Source organism: Balaenoptera physalus (genome assembly GCF_965194825.1).
Source record: "Balaenoptera physalus genome assembly, chromosome: 4".
Classification (NCBI taxonomy): domain Eukaryota; kingdom Metazoa; phylum Chordata; class Mammalia; order Artiodactyla; family Balaenopteridae; genus Balaenoptera; species Balaenoptera physalus.
Genome location: NC_138891.1, coordinates 144,958,448 through 144,982,420, shown reverse-complemented (window position 1 = coordinate 144,982,420; position 23,973 = coordinate 144,958,448). Strand labels below are relative to the sequence as shown.

Sequence of the window (23,973 nt, the reverse complement as noted above, 5' to 3'; positions counted from 1 at the left end):
TGGGCGGAGGGTCGGACCAGAGCCTGAGGACCAGTGGGTCACCTCGTGGTCAGGCCAACACAAAGGCCAATTCCTCTTTGACCCCCACTGCACTTTGTCTTGGGGAGAAGAATGAATGTTCGTTCATCCATCCATCCGTTCCCCCGAGAGCATCACAAGTCACCACCACTCCCCTCCCACTAGTGTGAGGTCGGTCATGTGACCTGATGTGGTGACTGAAACATGGGGGGGTCCCTGTGTTCCCTTCCCCTGCCCTGGCTGCACATTCCAGATAGGAGAGGGCACTGGCCGTCAGTCTGCCCCACAGGGGCCAGGACCATGAGGGTCAGGAGGAGGGGACAGGGCACCAGCCTCTGCTGCTGCAGCCCTGGGTCCTGGGTCGTCAGTGCTGCAACCTAAGCAGCCCACCTGCTGATGTGCCCAGCCTTGGGCCAACAGCCGGCAGCTTCTCCCACCCTCCAGAAGCACGGTCATGGGCAGCCTTGGGAACAGGATGCCCTGGTCAGATCAGTCGGGGCCAGGCTGTATACCATCCCCTGCTTGGAGGTTCACAACTTCCATCACTGAGCCTTCCATCATAAAGGCTCTGATAAGTCCCGCAGGAAACGCACCCACTTAACATTCCACTTCCCCCAACCCTATTTCAACAGAGACTCTTCCCTTCATGGAACATTTATAGACACTGCACGTGGAGTCGTATGCCTGAAGCACCAGTGGGGGAATCAGCTCCAGACACGCAGGATGACTGAGCCCAGCCGGTCTCCCCGGGAGCCTGTCTCCCTGGGAGCTTACCGTGCAGTGAAAGCATGAAGACCCTGGAGTCGCGAGCCCGCTTAGTGGGGGCGCTGGGCTTTGCACCCCCCACTTCATCCCGTGCCCTGACCCACAGCCCGGGAGACGGGGCAGTCTCTGCAGCGCCTCCGCCTGAATGACATACAAGCAGCCAGGAGCCCAGGCCTGACACCTGCAGACAAAGGGAAAGATCTGAACCCCAGTCCCTGATGGCCCTCGTGCTCTTGTGGCCTCCCTCATGCAGCTTCTGGACAGTGGTCCCATCGTCCCCCCACCAGTGTACGCTCCCAGAGAGGCACGGCTCCACCCGCTGCCAGGCCCCCCCTCTGCTTCATGTGCCCAAAAATCCTCTCCAGATGCCTGATGTGTGACGCGAGACCCCCTGCTACTCTGGGGCTGTGCAGGAATGCAGAAGGACAGCATGAGGACAGAGCAGTGTAGGGGGTCTCTCCCCATCGCCAGGAAACCTGGTCGGCGCCCCGGCACCAGGACAGGATCCTCCCAGGCCGTACATAGCCGCCCCCAGACCCAGCCTTGGGTGAGGGGCCAAGCCCGACAGGAGTCAGGTGCCGTTCAGGATGCCTTTGGGCCCAAAAGCCTGTGAACCGAACTGAGATCAAGCTGTGGGTCACCCTGTCAGACCAGCACCCAGAGGGTGACCACCAGGCCGGGCGGGACCTAACCACAGGCCCACCGTGGCTCTGAGGGTGTGGAGGCTCACGCAGGGGTGTCAGCAGGTCCTCACTGGGCCCACGTCAGCCCTGCAGAAGTCCCGGCCAGGGAAGGCAGGGGTATCAGGCAGCCTGGGCTGGGTTGGGAGGGACTGGGGTTCACCCAGGAAGCTTCAGAACTGCCCCTCGCAAAGCGTGGCCACTGCTGGGTGTGGGGCCGTAGGGGGAGGTTGAGCTGGCAGGTGGTCCCCATGGAGATGGAGGCCTGCTTTGTGTCCTGCCCTTTGCTCCCATGCATGTGATTTTCGGGTTTCCTGGGGTGTCCATGGGTTAGGACAGGGGTACCCTTGGCTGGCAGAGGGTCCTGATATGTCAGGGTCTGATGCTGGTGGTGGCCTCAGAGACTGAGCTGGTCACCAAGAGGCCAGCTCCTCTGAGGCCTGTTTCCAAACCACTAGGGCCCCCCCACCCCATGTCCCCCCCCAAACAGTGCTGGTCTCTGCCAAGCTGCAGCAGGGCATACGGTGACCCGAGACCCTGACAGGAAGGCACCTGCCCGGGAGTGTCCTGGCTTCCCCCCACCCCCGTACTTGTCCACGTACCCTAGGTGGAACCTTCCAGGAACCTCTGCTCTACATCACCAGGCCAGGTGATCTTGCCCCCAGGACGCCCTCCCTGCTGTTTGGGTCCAACAACGAGAAGATAGTCCCTTCTGTGGAGTTGGAATGGGCCCCTGGAATCCCCACATTCCCCTTCTGTTATAGGAACAACATGGACAGGGCAGAGTGGGGAGCAGGGGTGTGACATGGGAGTTGGGTGGTGTGGTCAGGTGACAGAGGCCTGCACCCCAGTCACTCCTGGTCCTTATAATAATTTTTAATCTGGTGTCCTAGTTAAAAAACAAAGCTAAACTAAGTAAAAGGAGGAGAAGGCAATCAAGACAATGTACTCAAACATGGGGAAAATGATTTCATTGTCATCATCAGTATTCTCTTCCCTCCACTAAAAAAAGTTTTAATAAACTCTTGTAGAATAAATATTCTAAAATATTTAGAAAGATATGCTCATGGATTGAAAGAATTAATATTGTTAAAATAACCATCCTAGCCAAGGCAATCTACAGATTCGATGAAACCCCTATCAAAATTCCAATGGCATGTTTCACAGGAATAGAAAAAACAATCCAAAAATTTATGTGGAACCACAAAGACCATGAATTGCCAAAGCAATCTTGAGAAAGAAGAACAAAGCTAGAGGTGTCACACACCCTGATTTCAAACTATATTACAGAGCTACTGTAATTAAAACAGTATGGTACTGGCACAGAAACAGACACATAGATCAATGGAACAGAATAGAAAGCACAGAAGTAAACCCATGTATATATGGAAAATTAATTTATGACAAAGGAGCCAAGAATATACAATGGGGAAAGAACAGTCTCTTCAATTAATGGTGTTGGGGAAAACTGGACAGTTACATGCCAAAGAATGAAACTGGACCACTATCTTACACTACACACAAAAATTAACTCAAAATGGATTTAAGACTTGAACATAAGACCTGAAACCACAAACTCCTAGAAGAGAACATAGGTGGTAAACCCCTTGACATCGGTCTTGGCAATGATTTTTTGGATTTGACACCAAAAGTGAAGGCAACAAAAGCAAAAATAAACAAATGAGACTATAATCATACTAAAAAATCTTCTGCACTACAAAGGAAACCATCAACAAAATGAAAATGCAATGTACTGAATGGGAGAAAATATTTGAAAATCATATATCTAATAAGGGGTTAATATCCAAAATATATAAAGAATTCATATAGCTCAATAGCAAAACAACAAACAATTTGATATAAAATCTAGGCAAGGAATCTGGATAGATGTTTTTCCAAAGAAGACATACAGATGGCTAACAGGTACATGAAAATGTGCTCAACATCACTCATCAGGGAAATGCAAATCAAGACCACAGTGAGTTACCACCTCACACCTGTCAGAGTGGCTAGTGTCAAAAAGACAAGAAATAACAAGTGCTGGGGAGGGTGTGGAGAAAAGGGGATCCTCGTGCACGGTTGTGAGAATGTAAACTGGTGCAGCCACCACGGGAAACAGTATGGAGTTTCCTCAAAAAAGAAAAAATAGAACTACCATACAATCCAGCAATTCCATTTCTGGATATTCATCCAAAAACAAGGAAAACACTAATTTGAGAAGATATCTGCACCCCCATGTTCAGCATTATTTACAGTATGCAAGACATGGAAACACCCTAAGTGCCCATGAATGGATGAATGGGTAAAGAAAATATGGTGTATGTATACAATGGAATATTACTCAGCCATAAAAAAGACTGAAATTTTGCCATTTGCGACAACATGGATTGACCTTGAGGGCATTATGCTAAGTGAAACAAGTCAGACAGAGAAAGACAAATACCATATGATCTCACTTACATGTGGAATTTAAAAAAAAGCAAACCTGGGACTTCCCTAGTGGTCCAGTGGTTACAACTCTGCGCTCCCAATGCAGGGGGCCCAGGTTCGATTCCTGGTCAGGGAACTAGATCCCGCTGCAACTAAAGATCCCACATGCCACAACTAAGACCTGGTGCAGCCAAATAAATAAATAAATTTTTTAAAAAAATCATAGAAACAGAGAAGGTGGTTGCCAGAGGTGAGGACTGAGGGATGGGCGAATGGGTGAAGAGGGTCAAAAGATACAAATTTCCAGTTATATATAAATTCCCATAGATAGGGATATAGTGTACCGGCATGGTGACTATAGTCAATAATACTGTGTTGTTAAAAACAGAAACTATTTTAGAATAGTTTGTATCTACGGAACATTTGTGAAGCTAGGACAGAATTCCCCAAAACCCCACCCAGTCTCCCCTATTATTAACATCTTGCATTAGTGTGATACAACTGTTACAATTAATGAACCAATACTGCTACAACATTCACTACACTGATAAGCCATAGTCTACTAGATGCCCTTGGTTTTCCCCTAATGTCCTTTTTCTGTCCCATTTAGTCATCATGTCTCCTTACGCTCTTCTTGGCTGTGACAGTTTTTCAGATTTTCTCTGCTTTTGATGAGCGTGACAGTTTTGAAGAGTCCTGGGCAGGTATTTTGTACGCTGTTCCTCCCCTGGAATTTTCTGGTATTTTTCTCACGGGTGGAGGCAGGGTCATGTGTGGGGAAGGAGCCCACAGAGGTGACAGGCCATCCTCATCTCAGCGCCTCCAGGGCAGTACTGTCCACTCCACTCTTGACGTCGACCTTGACCACCTGGCAGAGCTGTGTTTGTCAGGTTTCTCACTGCAAAGTTACCCCCCCGCCTCGCACTGAGCTTTTTACGGGAAGGTCGGGAGGCCCAACCCACACCCCAGCAGAGGGGGGGGAGTTATGCCCCCTCCAGGCCCCAGCTGAGCTCCCCCCCACTGCCCCTTGGCCCCTCCCACCGCAGTAACCCCCCCCCAACCTTCACCCGGCACCTTCAACCCCACCCTTGAGCTCCCTAAGCCCACTGAACTCCCTCTGCCCACGCCTGCCCTCCTGCCCCCTCCCCCAGCCCTAAGCCCCGCCCCTAAGCCCACTGAACTCCCTCTGCCCACACCTGCCCTCCTGCCCCCTCCCCCCAAACCTCAGCCCCGCCCCTAAGCCCCCCACCCCCCACCCCCGCACTCAGTGCCCCATTACTGATCCCCCCTCACCCCGCCCGCAAGGCTCTCTTCACCCCTCCCCACCCTGGGGACTCTCCTCCCCCTCCCCCCTCCCCAGACTCCCTAACCCCACCCAACAGGAGCACACCCACACGAGCCCCCCACCCTTCCAGCCAACACCCAGTGGCACTGAGGGCTCCCCCGACCCTCCCCCTCTCCCCCGCCCCCGCACGTCACGTCACCCTTCGCATCCCCCACGCCCAGCGGGCCCAGCACCCCAGGTTCCTGCTGGTTTCTGGAAGGCCCCTTCCCAGGTTCCATGGCCCTCTCTTCCCCGGGAACCCTGAGCCTGGAAACCCTGGATGACTCGGACCCTGACCCAGCCCCTCTGCTGGATGGGGAGCCGTGGCCCCCGCCCTGTGAAATCAGTGAGGCCCTTTCTTCTTCTCCTTAGTCCCCCTGCCTTTGAGGGTTGGGTGGGAGAGACCACAGGCTGGGGTCTGGGGGACAGTGGGGCGGCAGGAGCATGGGGGTGGCTGAGGGGCGCACAGCTAGTGAGGACACAGAAGGAGGCAGGGGCCGTGGTGGACCCTGGGCCATTCGAGGCCCCCTGCCCTCCCATTTGTGGGGAGAAGCGGCCCACCTGACCGTGCCCGCCGAGTCCCCTCTCGAGGTTGGCACTCCCCACCAGTCTTCCTGCTCCTTGACCCTGGGGGTCGAGAGGGGTGAGTGACATGGTGGGAGGTGGGTAGGGGCCGGGCTGAGTGGTCTGCTCAGTCCCCGTGCTGGGGGTCTGGGGCTCCAAGACGGAGGCTGATGGGACACTTTCTCCCTGTCTGGTGCACGTCCTGTCTCCTGGTTTGGTGTCCCCACGGCCACTGCTGCAGTCCTGGACACGGAAGCAGAGCACAGCATGGACGTCATCCTGGTGGGCTCCAGCGAGCGGTCATCCCCACCATCACCCAGGCTCCGCAGAGGTGAGGGCTCATTTAGGTACTGGATCCGTCACTTGGGGTGCTGACCCCAGGCCTGGGCAGTGTCTAGGGCTCCCGGCTTCTGGAATACTCCCACATCATTCAGGAGCAGGAGGGCCCCACTCAAAGCCTCCCCCACCCCACCCCACCAGCTCAGATGTTTAATATGTCACCATGAAAGGCAGAGGGGACGAGGGGAGGGGGGAGGTGGTGCTGATCCTCTGGTTCCTGTGACTTCAGAAGTCCTTCGCCAAGGACTTGTGAGGCTCATCTCTTGAGGTGTTTAAATTAGGAGACAGGCAGATGAAGGGGCTACTTATTTTCTTTTCCAGATCTTATTGCATATGAAGTCAAGGTTAACCAGCGAGACATAGAAGGTGAGCATCGCACACCTGCCCAAGTGAAGGGATGTCAGCCAGCTGAGGAAAGACTTGGAGCTTCACTCATTGTCCATCCCTGGAAGAGGGCAGTGGACGCCGCTGGTGCCCAGCTCGTATCCCCTCCACCTGTCCCAAGGACCCTGACACTTCATTTGAAGTGTACACTTCAGTGTCTTTTAGTGTAATCACAGATATGTGTACCCATCACTACAATCTAATTTTAGGGCATTTTCGTCATCCACAAAAGAAACTGGTACCCATCAACAGTCAGTCCTCATTCCTCATCCCTCTGCCTCCCCTCTTTCAACCCTAGGCAACCACGAATCTACTTTCTTTCTCTTTGGGTCTGCCCATTCTGGATCCCCTGCATTTACATATAAATTTTAGGATCATCTTAGCAATTTCTAAAAATAAAAATAAAAAAAGGAAAGAAAGAAAGGAAAAGGCCAGCTGGGATTTTGAGAAGGATCTGGTTTCTCAAAACCAGATTTGGGGAGGCTCTCCATTTTAACACTATTTAGTCTTCTGATCCATGAACATGGGATGCCTTCCCATCTGTTTGATCATTAATTCCTTTCAAGACTAGTTTGTGGTTTTCAGTGTACACGTCTTGCACTTTTTTTGTTATTGTTAAACTTGTTCCTAAGTCTGTTGCTGTGCCTGACGGCATCGTGACATGTTGCCCTGTGGGTTTTCGCCTCAGACATGTGTATCTGCTGTGGAAGTTTCCAGGTGCACACGCAGCACCCTCTGTTTGAGGGAGGGATGTGCACGCCGTGCAAGGTAAGCAGGGAGGCATGGGGCGGCTCTGTGGAGGCCTTGGAGCAGAGGAGGCAGCCTGGCTTTGCCCTCACCAAGGACAAGTTCCTGGAGTGCCTCTTCCTGTACGACGAGGATGGGTACCAGTCCTACTGCTCCATATGCTGCGCGGGAGAGACGCTGCTCATCTGCGAAAACCCCGACTGCACGCGGTGAGGCCAGGGGCCCCGGGGGTCCGGGCAAGGGGTGAAGGACCACTGCCCACAAGCCTGGGAAACCCCCATTCTTCTCAGCTCCGCATCCTGGAGTCCAAGGGGGTTCACCCCCCAAAAGTATGACTTTCTCCAAAGCTTTCCATTTCCATCTCAAATGTTTCATTTAGTGTATAGCCTTGACTTAGGGGAGGGGGGTGTCAGAAGATCTGTGCTTGTGATTTTTCTTTCTGTTTTTATCGCCAAGACATAGCTGCTCCCTCCGCGGTTAAGTAAGGCAGTGACAGGAAACCCACGCGGCTGGGGTCAGGCAAGGCGTATTCATTCCCTGCTACGTGCCAGCCTGAGCTTCACCCGTGGTCCCCTCCCCTCAGGCCTTCTGGGCCATCCTGGCATTTACTGCTGCCCCGCCCCAAGTCTGCAGCCCCGACCCGACCCCGCAGTGGGTGGTCCTGCAGAGATCTTGCCTGGTTTCTCAGGATCTGGAGTTTGGAGGAGGGAGCCAGCTGGCTTAGGGGAGTCTTTGAAATCTGTCACTGCCCACAGCCCCCCTGCTGTCTTCTGCAGATGGCTGGGTTCCCGTCGCTCTGGGTCCCCAAGAGGGACCGGTCCCCCTTCCCCGGGCCACAGCCTCGCCTCCCGCCCCTGCCAGCTCCGTCTTTTCACCTGAGCCCGTGTGTGGCTTCCACCCCTCACTCCGGAGCAAGGAGCAGGCTCGCCTCTGCCTGCAGGACCACCGGGGTTTCACCTGGCGGCCAAGGCAGCGGCAGTCCTGTCGCTGTGGTTCTCTGTTTGACTCCAGGTGCTACTGTTTCGAGTGCGTCGACAGCCTGGTGGGCCCCGGGGCCTCGGGGAAAGTGCAAGCCATGAGTAACTGGGTCTGCTTCCTGTGCCTGCCCTTCCCCCGCAGTGGGCTGCTGCAGAGGAGGAAGAAGTGGCGGGGGTGGCTGAAGGCCTTCTGCGACCGGGAGTCGGTGAGGACACAGCGGGTGCTCGGGTGTTCCTTTCCTCTGGTGACGGGCTGCCAAATGCCCGTCCGCTCCCGTACGCAATGAAGTTAAGGGCTTCTAAGCAAATGCGCTTTTCCCATCTCCTCTTTGTCCGCTAGATGCGCTCTGTCTTCTACAAGTCACTTTCTTTTTTTAAATTTTTTTCTTTTTTTTTAAATTAATTTATTGATGTTTGGCTGCGTTGGGTCTTCGTTGCGGTGCGTGGGCTTCTCATTGTGGTGGCTTCTCTTGTTGCGGCGCACAGGCTCTAGGCGCATGGGCTTCAGTAGTTGTGGCACATGGGCTTCAGTAGTTGTGGCTCGCGGGCTCTAGAGCGCAGGCTCAGTAGTTGTGGCGCATGGGCTTAGTTGCTCCGCGGCACGTGGGATCTTCCCGGACCAGGGCTCGAACCCGTGCCCCCTGCATTGGCAGGCGGATTCCTAACCACTGCGCCACCAGGGAGGTCCCTCTACAAATCACTTTCGCATGGCAGTTTTGTTTCTTCCAAGCCTGGGAATGAGGCATTTGTAGGACGTAGGAGAGGGGCCCAGCAGAGGTGTGCCTCTAGGTCCAGCAAATGGGAGCAAATGCCCGGGCAGGGTCTCCTGGTCCAGCCCGGACAGCTGGCACGGACGTGGGTCCTTTCCAGGATCAAGGCCGGGAGCCGGGAGCTAGGCAGGAGTATGGGCTCATCATGGTGCGTTGAGCTCTGTCCCCCAAAGATACATCCAAGTCCTAACCCCTGTTACCTGTGAACATGGCCTATTTTGGAAATGCGGTCTTTGCAGGCTCAATTTAGTTAAGAATCTTAAGGTAGGGTCATCCTGGATTAGGGTGGCATGAAATGCAATGATTGGTGTCGTCTAACAGGAAGGAAGGGGACAGAGACGCGCAGAGGGAGGGTGGCCACGTGCTGGGCAGGGCTGGGTGTTCACCGGGGCGGCCTGGGGTCTCGGGCTGTCTCCCCTGTGGTGCGTGGCCAGGCTGGTTCTGGAGAGTCGCCGCACACACGGCATTGCGGGGCCACCCACGGGGCCACATGGTAGCCCCACCACCCTGCGCTCCCTGGAACCAGATGGGAGCAGGTGCCTTTATGGTGCTTTTCGGAACAGGGCGCCTGCACTCCCCGTAGAGCCTTCTCTAGGTCCGGTGAGCGGCAGAAGCCCGTCCTCTCAGTGCAGACAGACCCCGTGCTGGCAGACTGCAGGACGGGTTTCTCATGAGGGGAGAAGGGGTTGATGCTCAGAGCTGGTATTACTGCCACTAGAGCCGGAGCAAGCGGGAAGGAGGCACTGCTCCTGCGGCTGCCGCAGGGGACCAGGATGTGTGTCCCCAAGTGCCCCTCAGGGCTGTGCCTGCACCGGAACGCCCTGCCCTCCTCGCCTCCCCACGCCTCCCCTGGGCAGCCTGTCCTCCCCCACACTCGCCCGCCGCTTCACTCGCTGCCTGCGTTGGGCGCCGTCCACCTGCTCCAGCCCTGGGCAGACCCTTCCCCCTGGGGCTCAGGGTCTCCTGGGACCCCCCCTGCCCCCAGGCAGTGCCCCTGCCTAGGCCTGGAATCCCATCCTCAGTTCGTGGTAAGCCAGGCACTCCCAAGTGCAACCTCCTGGGGGTCACGGGGCGCTGGGGTGCTTGTTTCATGAATGGATCCATGGGGTCTCTGCCGGCAGGGTACCCTGCGGGGGAGGGCGGGTGTTACCCGAGGCCTTCCTGGCTCCTTGTCCTCAGCCCGGCTCCTTCATGGCAGGACTCAGGGGCTGGCTCAGGCCTGGCCTGGGAGACGCCTGACACTGGTAGCCTTCAGGAGTGCTGTGTGGCTTGAGGCCCACGTTCAGAGCCCGCAGAGGGGACGGAGAGGGGTCGGGTGAATTCCGTGGCCGTGGGTATTCAGAATCCCCCAGGTTTGAGACTCTTCCCAAGAAATACAAGGGAAGTGGTTTCTCTCGGGATAGAATTATTTTCTTTCTCCATCAGGAAAATCCCCTCGCACCTGCCTTTCCTTTGCTAGAGATGGCCCAGGTTGGGGGGTTGGCGTGGAGGGCAGAAGCCCTCGTCCTGGAGGATGGGTGGGGTCTCACGGAGGCCTGGGGGTCAGCGCAGTCAGGGCGGGGCCAGCCGCCTCGGTGGGTGTGTCATCATTCATCAGGGGAAAAGCTTCTGCAGAGCCAGAAAGAAGTTTTCTTGTCACTCATGAGCTCTATAACCAAGCAGTCATCAGAACATCATGTTTTTTAAAAAATAAATAGGACAGTCCCCTTGAGATGTACAAAACTGTGCCCGTGTGGAAGAGAGAGCCCGTGCGGGTGCTGTCCCTTTTTGGGAACATCAAGAAAGGTGGGTACAGTGATGTCTGAGGACTGACAATGGAAGATGGGTCTGCCTGGAGTGAGACCCACGGGGGACTGGGGGGTGGGCGGGGTCGAAATGTCCCCTATGTTGCACTTGCTGCATGTTTGAGGCTGGGGGCCTGAGGGTCATTTTCAGGAGGGGAGGGTTGCAGGAGCACCTGGGGCTCCTTCCTTCAGCAGAGATGCCTTGGAAAGAAAATTCACGTAGCAAGACGGTGGGTGTGAAATGCTGTAGTGAGGGCCATGGGGCCCAGGCCCTCTGCCTAGGACAGCCCTGCCCACGGCCACCAAACCTCAGACACCTCCACATACCTGGCCACCTTATACGGCTGCCCCACCCCTCGCAGGGCTCCCTGCACCCTCCCTCTCTACCCAAATCTCCCAGATTGCCCAGGCTGGTCACGTGCTGCATTCCAGCCTTGCCTGGGTGTCCTGCCCCTCTGTACCCTGAGCAGACCCCACCTGCTGGTGCCTTTGGAAATCCTGTGGATTCTCCTGGGCCCGGCAGATGTAAGAAGAATCCATGGAAATACTCCTTGTCTCTGGCCAAATGGAATGGGGGGTGGGGGTCCACCCCGCTTCTGGCACTACGTCCCGCGTCTTGCGTAGTGTGGTCACAGTGGCCTCATGCACACCCGTGTTAGGGACCTGGGGGCTGAGACGCACAGAGTGGGCACAGCTTTCCCCTGAAGGAAGCCCATGGCCGCCCAGCCTTCAAGTCCCTGCCCGGACGATGCATCCTCAGTTCAATTTGTTAAGATTCTTTCTGGGCTAGTTGTCCCATGCCCAGGCTGCAAACACCCCTGCAACTCAGCCGTGTCACACAACCCAACCAGGTGACAGCAGCGTGGACTGCTGTCACCCAGTGGTTTCCTGACCCAGAGAGTGACATTGCAGCCAGGAGGGCCTGGTTTTGCAACAAATTGCTTGACTTTGTGAAATCAGTACTCGGTGGAGTTTGCCTGCTCAGCCCTGTCATGCCGTTGAAAAGATAAAGTCTGCTTGCTAACGGCAGCCCTTCAGTTCCACATTCGGTCAAAAACCAACGTCAGCCCTGTGTGTCCCCTTTGCTCCCCACGCAGAGCTGATGAGTTTGGGCTTTTTGGAATATGGTTCTGAGCTGGGAAAACTGAAGCATTTGGATGATGTCACCAACGTAGTGAGGAGGGATGTAAGTACTGCTGTGTTTCTCCAGGCACCAGCGTGAGAGCAGATGGTGTGGGGGGGGGGGTGCTTCGGGAGGGGGGGGGACTGGACAGGAGGAGGAGGAGGTGCAGCCCGGATGCTCTGTCCCCAGCAGGGCCCACCTGGGGGGTGTCGACCCCCCCCACGGTGGGAGAGCTGAGAGAGGCATGTCCGCGGCCCCCCGCTGCCCACCGCCCAGAGGAGAACCATTGGCCAAACCTCCTGCCCGACGTGTTGAAATCCAAGGGGCCTATCCCACCACCTGTGATGGTGCCGCCCAGGGAGGGGGATTCCCCCCCCACCCCTCCCTCTAAAATAAAGTGCTGAGTCTTGAACACCACCACCACTGATTGTTTGAAAACGTTCTCCGAGCGCTGTCATGAAACGTTCCGGCTCCCTCGGAGGCTATTTCCTGCTGTCCTGGACGCGGCCTTGGAGGAAGGGCCTAAAAATGACTCAGCACCTGGGCCAGAGCCGCTGCAGATGGGAGAGGGCCAGGCCGCCTCCTCTGTGGCCTCAGGGCAGGAAGACCTGGTCCGTCGCCCGCTCGCCCACACAGCCTCTCACACGGGAATTAAAGCCTGTCAGCCCCAGAGCCCGACAACCACAGACGCGGGGTCAGAGGGGCCGGACCACTGGCCATAGAAGGTGGCAGCAAGGAAGCAGCCAATGTGGGGGACCCACTTCGCCCCCCGGCTGCCGGCAGGGCCTCTCAGCTCTGCTCCCCGTCTGGCCGGGGGGCCGTGTCCCAGGGGCCAGCCCTCCTCTCTGGCTGAGACTGGAGACGCCCCCCTCCTCCGTCCCCCTGGGGTCTGCCCTGCCCCAAAGCCCAGGACAGCTCTCTTCTTGCCCCTCCGGCCCCTTCGGACGTCCCACCAGGAAGCATTTCTGGAGCCTGCGCCCACCCGCACACTCGTCCCAGGCCCCCCAGCGCGGGGTCCTCCCTCCCAGGGCAGGACGGTCAAGGCGGGACCGGAGAGTGACACGAGCCCTCCCCAAGTAGCAGAGCTGCAAGCACAGATCAGACACGGAGGGGCTCTCGCTGGCGCAGCCGAGGGTCTAGACACCCGCTCCCGTAACGAGCTTTCACGTCTCAGGGGCGACAGTGGCTCACGTGTGTCCTCATCGCTCGGTTCCCCAGCGACCAGTCCTGGCTTCACTCCTTTTTCACGAGGCCTGTAAAATGGGCTTTCCCACCGTGCAGCCCAACCTAGAGATGGGGGTGTCCGGCTTCCGCGTCTACACAGCCACACCTGGCTGTGGGTTTCGGGGGATTTGAAGTGCACACCGGTGGGTTCTCAGGGACAGCAGCGTGTTCCCTCTAAGACCTTGCTTCCTTCATGACCTTTCCTGGGGTCATTTCAGTAGCCACCTTCGTGGAGAGTGTTGGGATGTGGGTCCCGGGCCCCCAGCCCATGCTCACCTCCTCTAGTCCCCTTGCCCCTTTCCTGTCCAGACCCCCTGCTGTACTTGCGCCGGTCAGCAGGCTCCACTGGAGCCCGGTGCCCAGTTGCCACCAGGAGCGCGCCCGGGTCAGGGTCAGAGCTGACTGTGACAAGGCACGTGAGGTCAGGGGCACGTGAGGCCGGGGGCTAACGTCGGGTGTCGGCTTCTGTTAAGTGACTTGGGGAGGGTCCAGGGAAGCCACGTCTGCTCTGTACGGGCTGCTGTCAGAAAGCCAGGGATCCAGTATTTGGGTCTCTCAATTGTTTTTCAAGAAGAATGACACAGGCTAGAGTCTCTAACCGGGTCCCTCAGTCACCTGGGCCCCTGATGGGGGAAGGGCATCCTCAGCGTCTCAGCTCAGGTGGGATTGTAGGCGCTGGACGGGGCTGGGGGGCGGGGGAGGTGCAGCAGGGGCGGCTCGCGCTCGCCAGGGAAGGCTGCCTGCTGCCCGGTGACCCATCAGGGCTTCCGCCTGTATTTCCCAGCAACACACAGAATCCGCGTGAAGCCTTGGGGGCCCCGTGTCACCCTCCCTGGAGGGTCTGTAAGGGCGACGCCCAGCACAAAGGTTCCCAGGGCTCTGCTGAGGGCCGGCCTCCCTGAGATGATAGAGAAAGCGGGGCTCCCTGCACCCCCTGAACCAAGGGGCGGGTCTGACCCGGTGGGTTTCACCGCCCCCCGACCCCTTCCATGAGGGTCAGCCTGAATCACACGGTCAGACAAACAAGGTGCCCGGCCCCGGGGGGAGGAGCTCTCTGCCCTGCTGAGCCGCCCGTGTTCTGCTGCAGGTGGAAGGATGGGGCCCCTTCGACCTCGCCTACGGCTCTACGCCCCCGCTGGGCCACGCCTGCGACCATCCCCCAGGTAAGAGACCGTGGCGCTCTGCACAGACTCCAGAGTCTCCTGTCCGCCACGCCCTCCCACGCACCCCAGCCCTCCTCAGGGAGGGCAGGAATTGCAAACTGTCTGCATTCTTAAAAAATCAGCTTTATTGGGGTATCAGAGACATACGTCAATTTTCCGTATTCAGTGAGTACATTGTGGTGGGTTCTGAAGTGCGTACCCTGTGAGCCATCACCACAACCAAGACAGCGAGTGGGTCCGTCACCCCAGGGCGGCCTGGCGCCCCTCCCACCCTGTCTGCAGGGCTGTGTGTCCCTGTGGGGCGTCGCCCAGCCTCCCGCACCTGCATTGTCTCGTACCCAGCGCACCTGTGCCCTCGAGGCTGCGGGGAGCAGGCAGCCCCGCCCCCACCAGAGCCCCGCCCTTGCGTCCCAGGTCCCTCCAGGCAGAGCCCAGACCCACCTGATTGCCCCCCACCCCAGCGTGGTACCTGTACCAGTTCCACCGCATCCTGCAGTACGCGAGGCCCCAGCCAGGCAGCCCCCAGCCCTTCTTCTGGATGTTCGTGGACAACCTGGTGCTGAACAAGGATGATCGCATCGTGGCCACTCGCTTTCTGGAGGTGGGTGCGGGCCGCGGCCTCCCCGAGGGACACTTGGGGCCCCTGGGGGGCACCGCTTAGGTCCCGGTCCCGAGGCCTGGGTTTTCAGAGTTCACAGGGCCCACGAGGGCCGTCTCACCACTGAGGTCCCAACAGTGTCTTTGCACTGCTCTGGATTTAAGATCCCGCCACCTCGGGTCATGTCCTTCTCCTCCCCGCCACCCCATCTGTGCACACGCACACTCACACGTGCACACTCGCACACTGCGATGCGCAGTGCACCGGTCAGTTACACACACACACGCTCAAACCCATCCTGGGGCACCGACGGCCTTGCTGTTTCTGTCCCCAGGCCCAAGTCCTGACCGTTAGAGCAGCCACTTTTGGACTCAGTGACCGGTTTGTCCAGGGCTGACCTGGCCCATCCCTCCCAACTGACCCCCACACAGGGCAGCCCCAGGCCAGGCCCGGGGTCCCCGCAGTGAAAGTCTCCTGGCTTCCCCACCCCTGCTGTCCCCACTGCACTTGTCTTCGGGTCCTTGGTCACCTCCAGGACGTCTTCACAAACCTACACATCTGCCCGCCCCGCTGCCCTGCATCGGGCTTTTTTCACTTAACCGTTACCTTGGAAATCATTCTGTTGGAAAAGTACCCTTCTCACTCTTTGTTTTGACGTATGTGTTTTGTTTTGTGCAGTTTTACTTTGTATGGATGTGAAAAATGCCTTTAACCTGTTCCCGGGAACAGATAGTTGGGCTGTTTCCAATCTCTTGCTCTTACAAACAATGCTATGAGGAGGGGGCGTGAGTGGGGACGTCTGCGGGGTGGATCCCGGAAGTGAGATTGTGGGGTCCATTTGCCGTTTTCAGGGATGCTGCCGCTGTCCCGGGAGGGTGTCCGCGCAGCCCCACCCGCGGCCGAGCTGCCGTTTCCCTCACCTGGCCACGGGGTGTCCCCAGCTCTCTGCCCTCCCTCGCCGTGGCTCCCAAAAGTCCTGTTCTTCTTCCCTCCTCTGCAGTTGGGATTTTCCATTTTGTATCTTACTGGTTTTGTATCTTACTGGTTTGATTCAAGAAACTATTGATCTCTCTACATTAATTTAGCTTCTGCTGCCTTCTTGGATTACTTTGTGGATGATAGTGGTTTATAGTTGATTCAGTTAGACTTTCTAGGTATTTGAGCAGATTATCTGCAAGTTGTGATAGTTTTTTCTTTCTAATTTTGTACCTCAGATACGTTCTCTTGTCTCACATTGAATCACAGTAGTGATGGGACATGCCTGCCTGGTCCCCGACTTTCGCGTAAATGTTTCCAGTGTTTCTCTACTAAGCTGATGCTGGCTTTGAGGTCGAGGTTGATAAATTTCACTATGTTAAGGAAATTTCCAGAAGTTTCCCTTGATTTCTATTTTTTGAGCCATTTTATCAAGAACAATTGTTGGATTCTGTCAAATGTTCTTTTTTACGTCTAAGGAGATAATTAAATTCCTTCTTTAGATCTATTAATAGGATATAATGTACTAATAGATTTCCTAATAGTGATCCGTCCTTGCATTCCTGGAAAATGCCCACTTAGTTGTGGTGTATGGCTGTTTTGACAGATTGCTGAAATCTGGTGAACAGCATTTTCTGTAGGATTTTTTGCTTTGACGAGCACAAGAGAGGTGGGTGTGTGAGGTTTTCTTGTTTTGTGCTATTTTTATTGGGTTGGGATGTCAATGTTAAGTTCGCTTCATAAAAATATTTTAAAATTTGACAGACTTTTCCTGTGCAGTTGCCGGGACTGGTCGTTGTTGCCATTGTTTTAAAACGGGACCAACTCTTCTGTGGGAACTAATCTGTTAAGATTTTCAGTCTTTTCTGAGATCAATTTGGTAAGTTATGTTTTCTCGGACTATCACCCGTTTAATTAAAGTCTAAAAATCATTTTCATAGGGTTGAGCAAAGTGGCCTCACGATTCTCTTACTTTCTTCCGCATCCGTGGTTATTTCTCCTTCTTAGGAAGCCTGGAATTTTTAAATACTGACATGTCACCACATACCAGCAGTCATGATGAGCCTTGTAAGGTGATCTGTTTACTGAAAAATCTATGAATAGTAATCATGAGTCCAGACAAAAAGCACAGTCTCCAAACCTGGGTGCCAGCCATCAGCAAACTTGGAGGGCAGCAAGGATACCGGCTCTTGATTGTTTTGTGAGCACATTTGGTAGATCGGAATTGGTCCCAAATCAGAAGTAGGCAAAAAAGAGACCTTTCTGGGCTTCGCTGGTGGCGCAGTGGTTGAGAATCTGCCTGCCAATGCAGGGGACACGGGTTCGAGCCCTGGTCTGGGAAGATCCCACATGCCGCGGAGCAACTAGGCCCGTGAGCCACAACTACTGAGCCTGCGCGTCTGGAGCCTGTGCTCCGCAACAAGAGAGGCCGTGACAGTGAGAGGCCCGCGCACCGCGATGAAGAGTGGCCCCCGCTTGCCACAACTAGAGAAAGCCCTCGCACAGAAACGAAGACCCAACACAACCAAAACTAAATAAATAAATAAATAAATTTAAAGTCCAAATTTATTTAAAAAAAGAGACCTTCCCACGTGTCCTGTCACTGCTCCCACCTTGCTGTGGAACCACATTCCTGCTGATGGCAGGCAATAGCTAGACGTGCCCAATACAGGACTGTCTCTTTCTGCCCTGCGCCTGATGGTACATCCAGGTGTGAGCTCTCCTCCCGGCCAGGTGTCTGGACACGGGAGGAGACTGATGTGTCCAGGGATGGTCAGACTTGGGAATGGTCCACGTGGGCCTTTCTGCACGCCCCACCGCTCCGAGTCCGGAGAGGTAGAGTTCAGGCCACCTGGTTGGGTGTCGGGGACTGGATGACCTCCCTCCTGCCACGGCTCCCCCCCAGCACCTCCTTCCGTGACCTTCCGGTGCTTTCTAGGGAGACTGTGGCCCCAGGATCTAGGCACTCCCTTGGCTCCTGTGGGCATCGTGAAGCATCGGCCCTTTAGGAAACACTGCTGTCTGCCCACAAAGCCTCTTATCTGCCTGAGAGGATGTATCTCTTGGCTCAAAGAGCAAGGACTTCTTTGTCCTTCATGGGAATCCACCTCTGCCGTGGAGCAGGCGGGGGGTCCCTGGGCCAGGTGACCTGTGGGAGTGAAAATAATCTACCAGTTAAAAGGTCTAAAATAACATCTCGGCTTTTTTCCTTATAAGGTGATTTATAAGAAAAAAGATGTGACATGTAAGCAATGTCGACTGGGAGACATAATCGGTCTGGGAGGCCCAGGACGCTGTTCTGGGCTCAGGTGTGGTGCCCACGGTGGCTGAGGCCTGTGGGTCCCCCCAGTTCATAGCTGATGTTTTTATCCCTCAGGCTGACCCGGTGACCATCCAGGATGTCTATGGCAGTACCATCCAGAACGCCGTGCACGTGTGGAGCAATATCCCCGCCGTGAAGAGGTATTTCCTGTGCATTTGCGGTCCCTGGAATCTCGGAGGGACACCGGCTGCTTCGGGTTCACTAGGGAAACAAGTCTGAGAGTGCAAGAGAGCGGAGGGTTTTCTACACAGAGCCGTGCCCGGGGCAGCCTCTGTGCCCAGGTCAGGGGCCGCCCCATAAATTCTGGACAAGCTCAAGGTCAGCGGTGCCCCCTTTCCACTTTGGAGACCTTCTCCCTGTTTCTGCACTGGTGCCTTCTGAGCGTCTCACCTCCGGACGAACCCCTGGATGGGAGCCACGCGGCACGTGTGCCCCGGTCCCGGTCCCCACTCCCCAGGCTCCGGGCACCTGCCTCGCCCCACACAGCCCCACGCTCACAAGCGCACACTCGCTCACAGGCTCACACTCATCATACACAGAGCACACACTCACACAAGCCCACATCCTCACGGGCACCCCACTGTGTGCGTTTGGGCCGCACTGAGCTTCTTTCAGCCCCTCAAACAGGCCTGCCTTGGGCTTTCACACACACACATACACGCACACGCATGCGTGCACACACACACGAGTACACACACACAAGTGCACACGCACACACACGCGTTCGTGCACAGACAGGCACACACGGCCTTCTGTGCTCCTAGAACATTCTCAGGACTGGCGATTCTCACGCACGTCCCCTCGCCACCCCTGCACACCCACAGCCCTGGTCCGGCCACCCCGCTGCTCCAGGCAGCCTTCCTGCTCCCGGGACCCTGCCCTCCTCCACTGTCCCTGCCACACTGCCCCCCAGAGCCCTTGAGGAGAAGGCCGTCCCCTCCCCCAAGCCCCATGCGTCTGGCCTTTGCCCTTGTGTTGGACCAACGTTGCCTGCATCTTCCAGGACAGTACGTCATAGGTCCTCCTCCTGACAGCGCCTGGAAACTTCTTTCCACCGCCTCCCAGTGCCAGCCTTCTCCCTGCTCACGCTGTGGCGCCCACCAGGCCCCCAGCCAGGACTGTAGCGGGGAGGTGGGGAGCCAGGTGGAGCAGATTCCGAAACATTATCTTTTCGGAAGACCTGAGGGTCACCCCACCTCCTCCACGGTGTCTCCCCTGGAGGTGGGTGGCAGGGCCTAGGCCCCAGGAACGCAGCAGGTGCTTCCCTTCAGGCTCACATTGTCTCAGTCGTGAGGGAGACCCCCCTCACTGGAAGTAGGGACGGTTTTGCTGGGATGATGGGCAGCTGCCTTCAGACAGCACCGGCCTCCCTTCGACAGTGGAGCTGCCCCACGGAGGCGGGCAGGGAGGGCACCAGGAGGGGCGCTGTGTGTTTCTGGCACCTTGTCCGTGGCCTTCACCACCCCCCCCAAACTGAGCCGAGAAATGTTCCCCGAGTCCAGCGAGGTGCCAGGCGCCACATCTGCGAGACTTGAGTCCCCAGGGTTGCATCACATGACGAGCGGGGTCCCTGCTGCGTGGCCCTCCGGCACATGCAGCCCGGGGCCCGCAGGCAGCCGTGCTCAGCTCGGGTGCAGCAGAACCTTCGGGAGGGCCATGGAACACCGCTTGACCAGCCTTGCCCGCAAGTCCCGCCCTCCCTTCTCTGCGGCTCTGCTCCGTGGTGGCCTCTCCACCCTGGACGTGAGACCTGCTGAGCTGGGCCGGTGGTCTGCCCTTGGGGACCCTCTGTGCACCCGTCTCGAGTGACAGGCCCCTCCCTGGGAGGGGTGTGGGAGCCATCGTCCCCTACTGCCTAGGACATGCTTGTCATCCCACCATGGGGTGAAAAACTCACAGAAGGCAGGTGAGGTCTTTCTCTCAGAGACCTCGGGTAATCTAGCGAGACTGGCACCCCCCAGCTTTCCAGGTGCCCGCCCTGCCCACGGTCTCCCAGGAGCCCTTGGGTGGGTACCAAGCCCCCGCTCTCCTTCACAGCAGGCATTCGGCTCTGGATTCCCAGGAGGAATTATCTCTGCTGGCTCAGGACAGGCAGAGAGCAAAGCCCCCCACCCAGGGCCCAGCCATGCTGGTGAAGAATTGTTTTCTCCCCCTGAGAGAATATTTCAAGTATTTTTCAACAGAACTCACTTCCTCTTTATAAATGAGTCATTATACTGTGAAAAAAAAAAAAAAAAAAAGACTTTTCCTAGAACAAAGACAACGTTCCTTACATTGTCTCTTTTTTCCTTTTCAAATTATTATTTGCTTAACTTTGGATTTCCCGTAGTTGCTACAGACCCATCATCCCTTTGGGTCTGGAGATACAGGGCCCTGACCCCACCATGACCTTTGGTGGGAGGGGGGCGAAGCCTCGGGTCTAACGGTGGACAAGACCCTGACATTATCGTGCAAGTTGTGCTGCTGGAAATGTTTCTTTGTGCCAGTTGGGAAGTTAAAATATATTTATTATGATCGTTGTGGTTCATTTTTTGGTGTTTTTGTGTATAAGCACAGCCTTTATTTTATTCCGTAGGACACAGGAAAGTATGTGAGAAAGACGAGCAGGACACATTGTTATAACCACGCGCTGCACCTGTGCCATTTGTACACGTAGCCGATGCCGTCACGGCTGCCATGTGCCTTGATGGTTAAAATCACCCACCCTGATTAGAGCCACAGGAAACATCCCAAACCTTTGCAAAGTGTAGATACCCACTCGGTCAGCCAAGTAGGACAGGCTGAACAGAGGGCACGGAGGCCAAGGCCAGGTCCACTCGTGAAGCATGTGACCTTTGGTCCTCCTTAACCCAGAGGGACTTGCCTGCACAAGGCGGGGTCCCAGTTTGCCCCGGGCTCTGGTGAGGACAGGACCATTGGAGCATTCACAGAGCCGGCTTCAAATCACGTGTGATGAATCCCAAAGGGGCCTTTCCAGGTTAACCAGAAAACTCCCCAAAGGGACCCAGACTCAGATAGGCACATAGATTCTGCTTGTCCTGGGCGTTACTCTGTGACCTGGGGAAGCTTGGGACCAATGCTGGTGCTGATAGTGGTTTGTGGAAGAAAGGTGGGGTTACAGCTGGACTTTCTGAAGGGTGTTTTAAAAGTATCTTGAAATAGAACAGAAGTTGTGATGGTTAATTTTATGTGTTGACTTGGCTGGACCACGGTGCCCAGACATTTGTTCAAACTTATCCTGGAGGTTTCCGTGAAGGGTTTGGTGGATTACATTGATACTTAAATCAGTGGGCTTTGAGTAAAGCAGGTTACCCTCCACAGTGCGGGTGGGTGCTGTGGTCTGAACTCATCTGTTGATCCTAACCTAACCTAACCTTCAAGGTGATCACATTAGGAGGTTGGGCTTTTGAGAGGTGACTCCAAAATGGGATTAGTGCCCTTACAAAAGAGGCCCCAGGGAGCTCCCTCCCCCCTGCCCACGTGTGGACACACGAGAGGTGTGTGACCGTGAAAGGGGCCCTCACCCGACCCTGCCAGTACCTGACCTGCCACTTCCAGCCTCCAGAGCTGCGAGCAGGACGTTTCTGTTGTTTACAAGCTGCCTAGTGTGTGGAATTTCATCATAGTGGCCGCATCAGACTGAGACAGTCCCACGCCATCAAAGGCCTAATCTTCCCTGAGCAAGAAGGAACTCTCTCCGAGCACAGCTCTTCCCGGGCCTCCAGCTGGCCAGCTCACCCTGCAGGTTGTGGGTTTATCAGGCCACCATAATTACATGAGCCAATTCCTTGAATAAACTGTCTCTCTTCCTATTTCTCTCTCTCTCTCTCTCTCCCTCTCTCACACACACACACCCCCCCACACACACACGGAGAGCCCTGGCCGATAGAAACATCTTCATCTTCATGAAGACATTCTCTCCCGTCCAGGGGCTAAAGGTCTGTAATGAAACCAAGGTCATGGCAGCCCCAGAAAACACGGAGGGCCAGTGGGGACAGGAGCATCTGAGCACAGATGAGACCCTCCAGGGAGGCCAAGCTCTGGGACCAAACTGACCACAGAGACGGGCACTCGTGTCGGCAGTTGATGGGACAGGGCTGGGAACAGCTGCTTCCACCCAAGGCAGGCAGTGCCAAGGGGCCCGATCTGCCAGTGTCAGCTCTATGTCAGCGTGCTCCCAGGCGGGGCCCAGAGCCTCTCAAAGCAGCTTTATATCTTCTGGTCTCTCTCAAATACCTTGAGATTCTGCCTCTAAGTATTTAATCCCACCTACAGAGGCCCCTTGTGACCCCCTGTGGTCATCTGAATAATGACCCCAGAAAGATGTTCCTGTCCTAAATCCCAGAACCTGTGAATGTCACCTTACAGGGCAAAAAAGGACTTGGTTGCTGTGATGAGATGGAAATGGAGAGACTGCTGGATCATGTGTGATCCCGAAGGCCCTCGCCAGGGGTGGCCGAGGAGACCTGACCCCATATAGAGAAGGCCATTGCCATGGGGGCAGAGACGCAGCTGCAAGACAGCGGGCGCCTGGGGCACCCGGGGCGGAAGAGTCAGGAAGGACCCTCACCTCCAGCCCCCCGAGAAGCGCTGGTTCAGGCATCCCGCCTCCAGAACTTGAGAGGGTGCATTTCTGTTGTTTTAAGCCCCGAGTTTGAGGTAATGGGGTCTTGCTTCTGCGTCTGCACACAGAGCCTTGAATCTTCAGCACAGAAGCAACTCCGGCTTGGTTCCCAGGTTAGCCTAGATAGCCTTCCGGGTGGGCTTCTCTCTCCGGCCCCCCCACAACACACACCCCCGCCCCGCTGCCTGAGAAACAGTCACGGGTGAAGCGCAAGAGAGGAAAACCTAACCTCACCCGCAGGAAGCCTCCTGAGGGCTGTTCCGTGTGTTCATTCATCTTGAAATCCTCTGTTTATAAGCCACGTGCCAGTATTGGTGTGAATGCTTTATGTGTATTCACTCACAATCACCACGTATCAACTTAGCTGCTTTATGAGGAAGACATTATAACTATCACCACTTCGCAAACGGGGAAACACAGGCACAGAGGGGTTACCAGTCTGAGGTTCCCGGGGCTGATCTTCTACCCACTCCCGGGGTGTCCCTCCCCGCCGCCGCCCAGGTCCTGCTCGGATATCCCCTTCCAGCCCACCTGCACTCCCTACCGCTTGCCTGCCTGCTCAACAAACAGCGCGTTCCTTGGGCCCAGGGTGCCCACTCTTGGGCGGGCCTGGCAACAGCACTTGGCCCTCCGGGGTCCGGGGAGGAGGGCTGCCCAGGAAGCCAAGCCTGACCCCTTCCCCACAGCAGCCGGCCACTCCACGGTGTTCGCCCCCTGAAGCCCCCCGCGCTCCCTCCCCCGCTGCCCTGGGGCCGTGCCCCCGCTGCACGGTAGGGCTGCAGCCCAGGACGCCAACTGGGCGCCTTTCCTTCCCCGCTCCACGTGAGCCGACACTGTGAGGGAGGCTTTAACCGAGGGGGACTCTCCATCCCCCAGGACCCGAGGTTGCGTGTGGGGTCCACCCCTCCCGCTCCCCAGCACTGCGGGTAGGGTGGGGATCTTGGTGGGAGCGGGACTGGACCCAGGAAGGCGGGAGGTGTCGGACCCAGCCGGTCCCTTGTCCCTTCCTCCCCACCTGCGGGTGATGCTGGGTTGGCCCTCCCCAAACGTGGTCCTCCTCTGCCAGCTGCTGCCAACCCCGGGGGAGGGGATCTAAGGCCACCGATATCACGCCCCCTCCAGCCCTGCTGGGCCTGATACGGTGACCAGCCCACCACCAAG

The 23,973-nt window shown here is 56.4% G+C and overlaps 1 protein-coding gene across 1 annotated transcript; it reads left to right on the top strand.

Annotated features, from left to right (window-relative positions):
- Positions 1–5,661: 5,661 nt before the first annotated feature.
- Positions 5,662–22,111, top strand: DNMT3L (DNA methyltransferase 3 like; the record flags this gene model as incomplete). The annotated part of the gene is made up of 11 exons (XM_082460995.1): positions 5,662–5,860; positions 5,981–6,112; positions 6,442–6,486; positions 7,193–7,460; positions 8,263–8,434; positions 10,696–10,783; positions 11,880–11,968; positions 14,217–14,292; positions 14,754–14,893; positions 18,243–18,328; positions 20,226–22,111. 11 exons carry the CDS (start codon positions 5,662–5,664, stop codon positions 20,389–20,391), a joined length of 1,461 nt encoding a protein of 486 aa, XP_082317121.1. The 3' UTR covers positions 20,392–22,111.
- Positions 22,112–23,973: the final 1,862 nt, after the last annotated feature.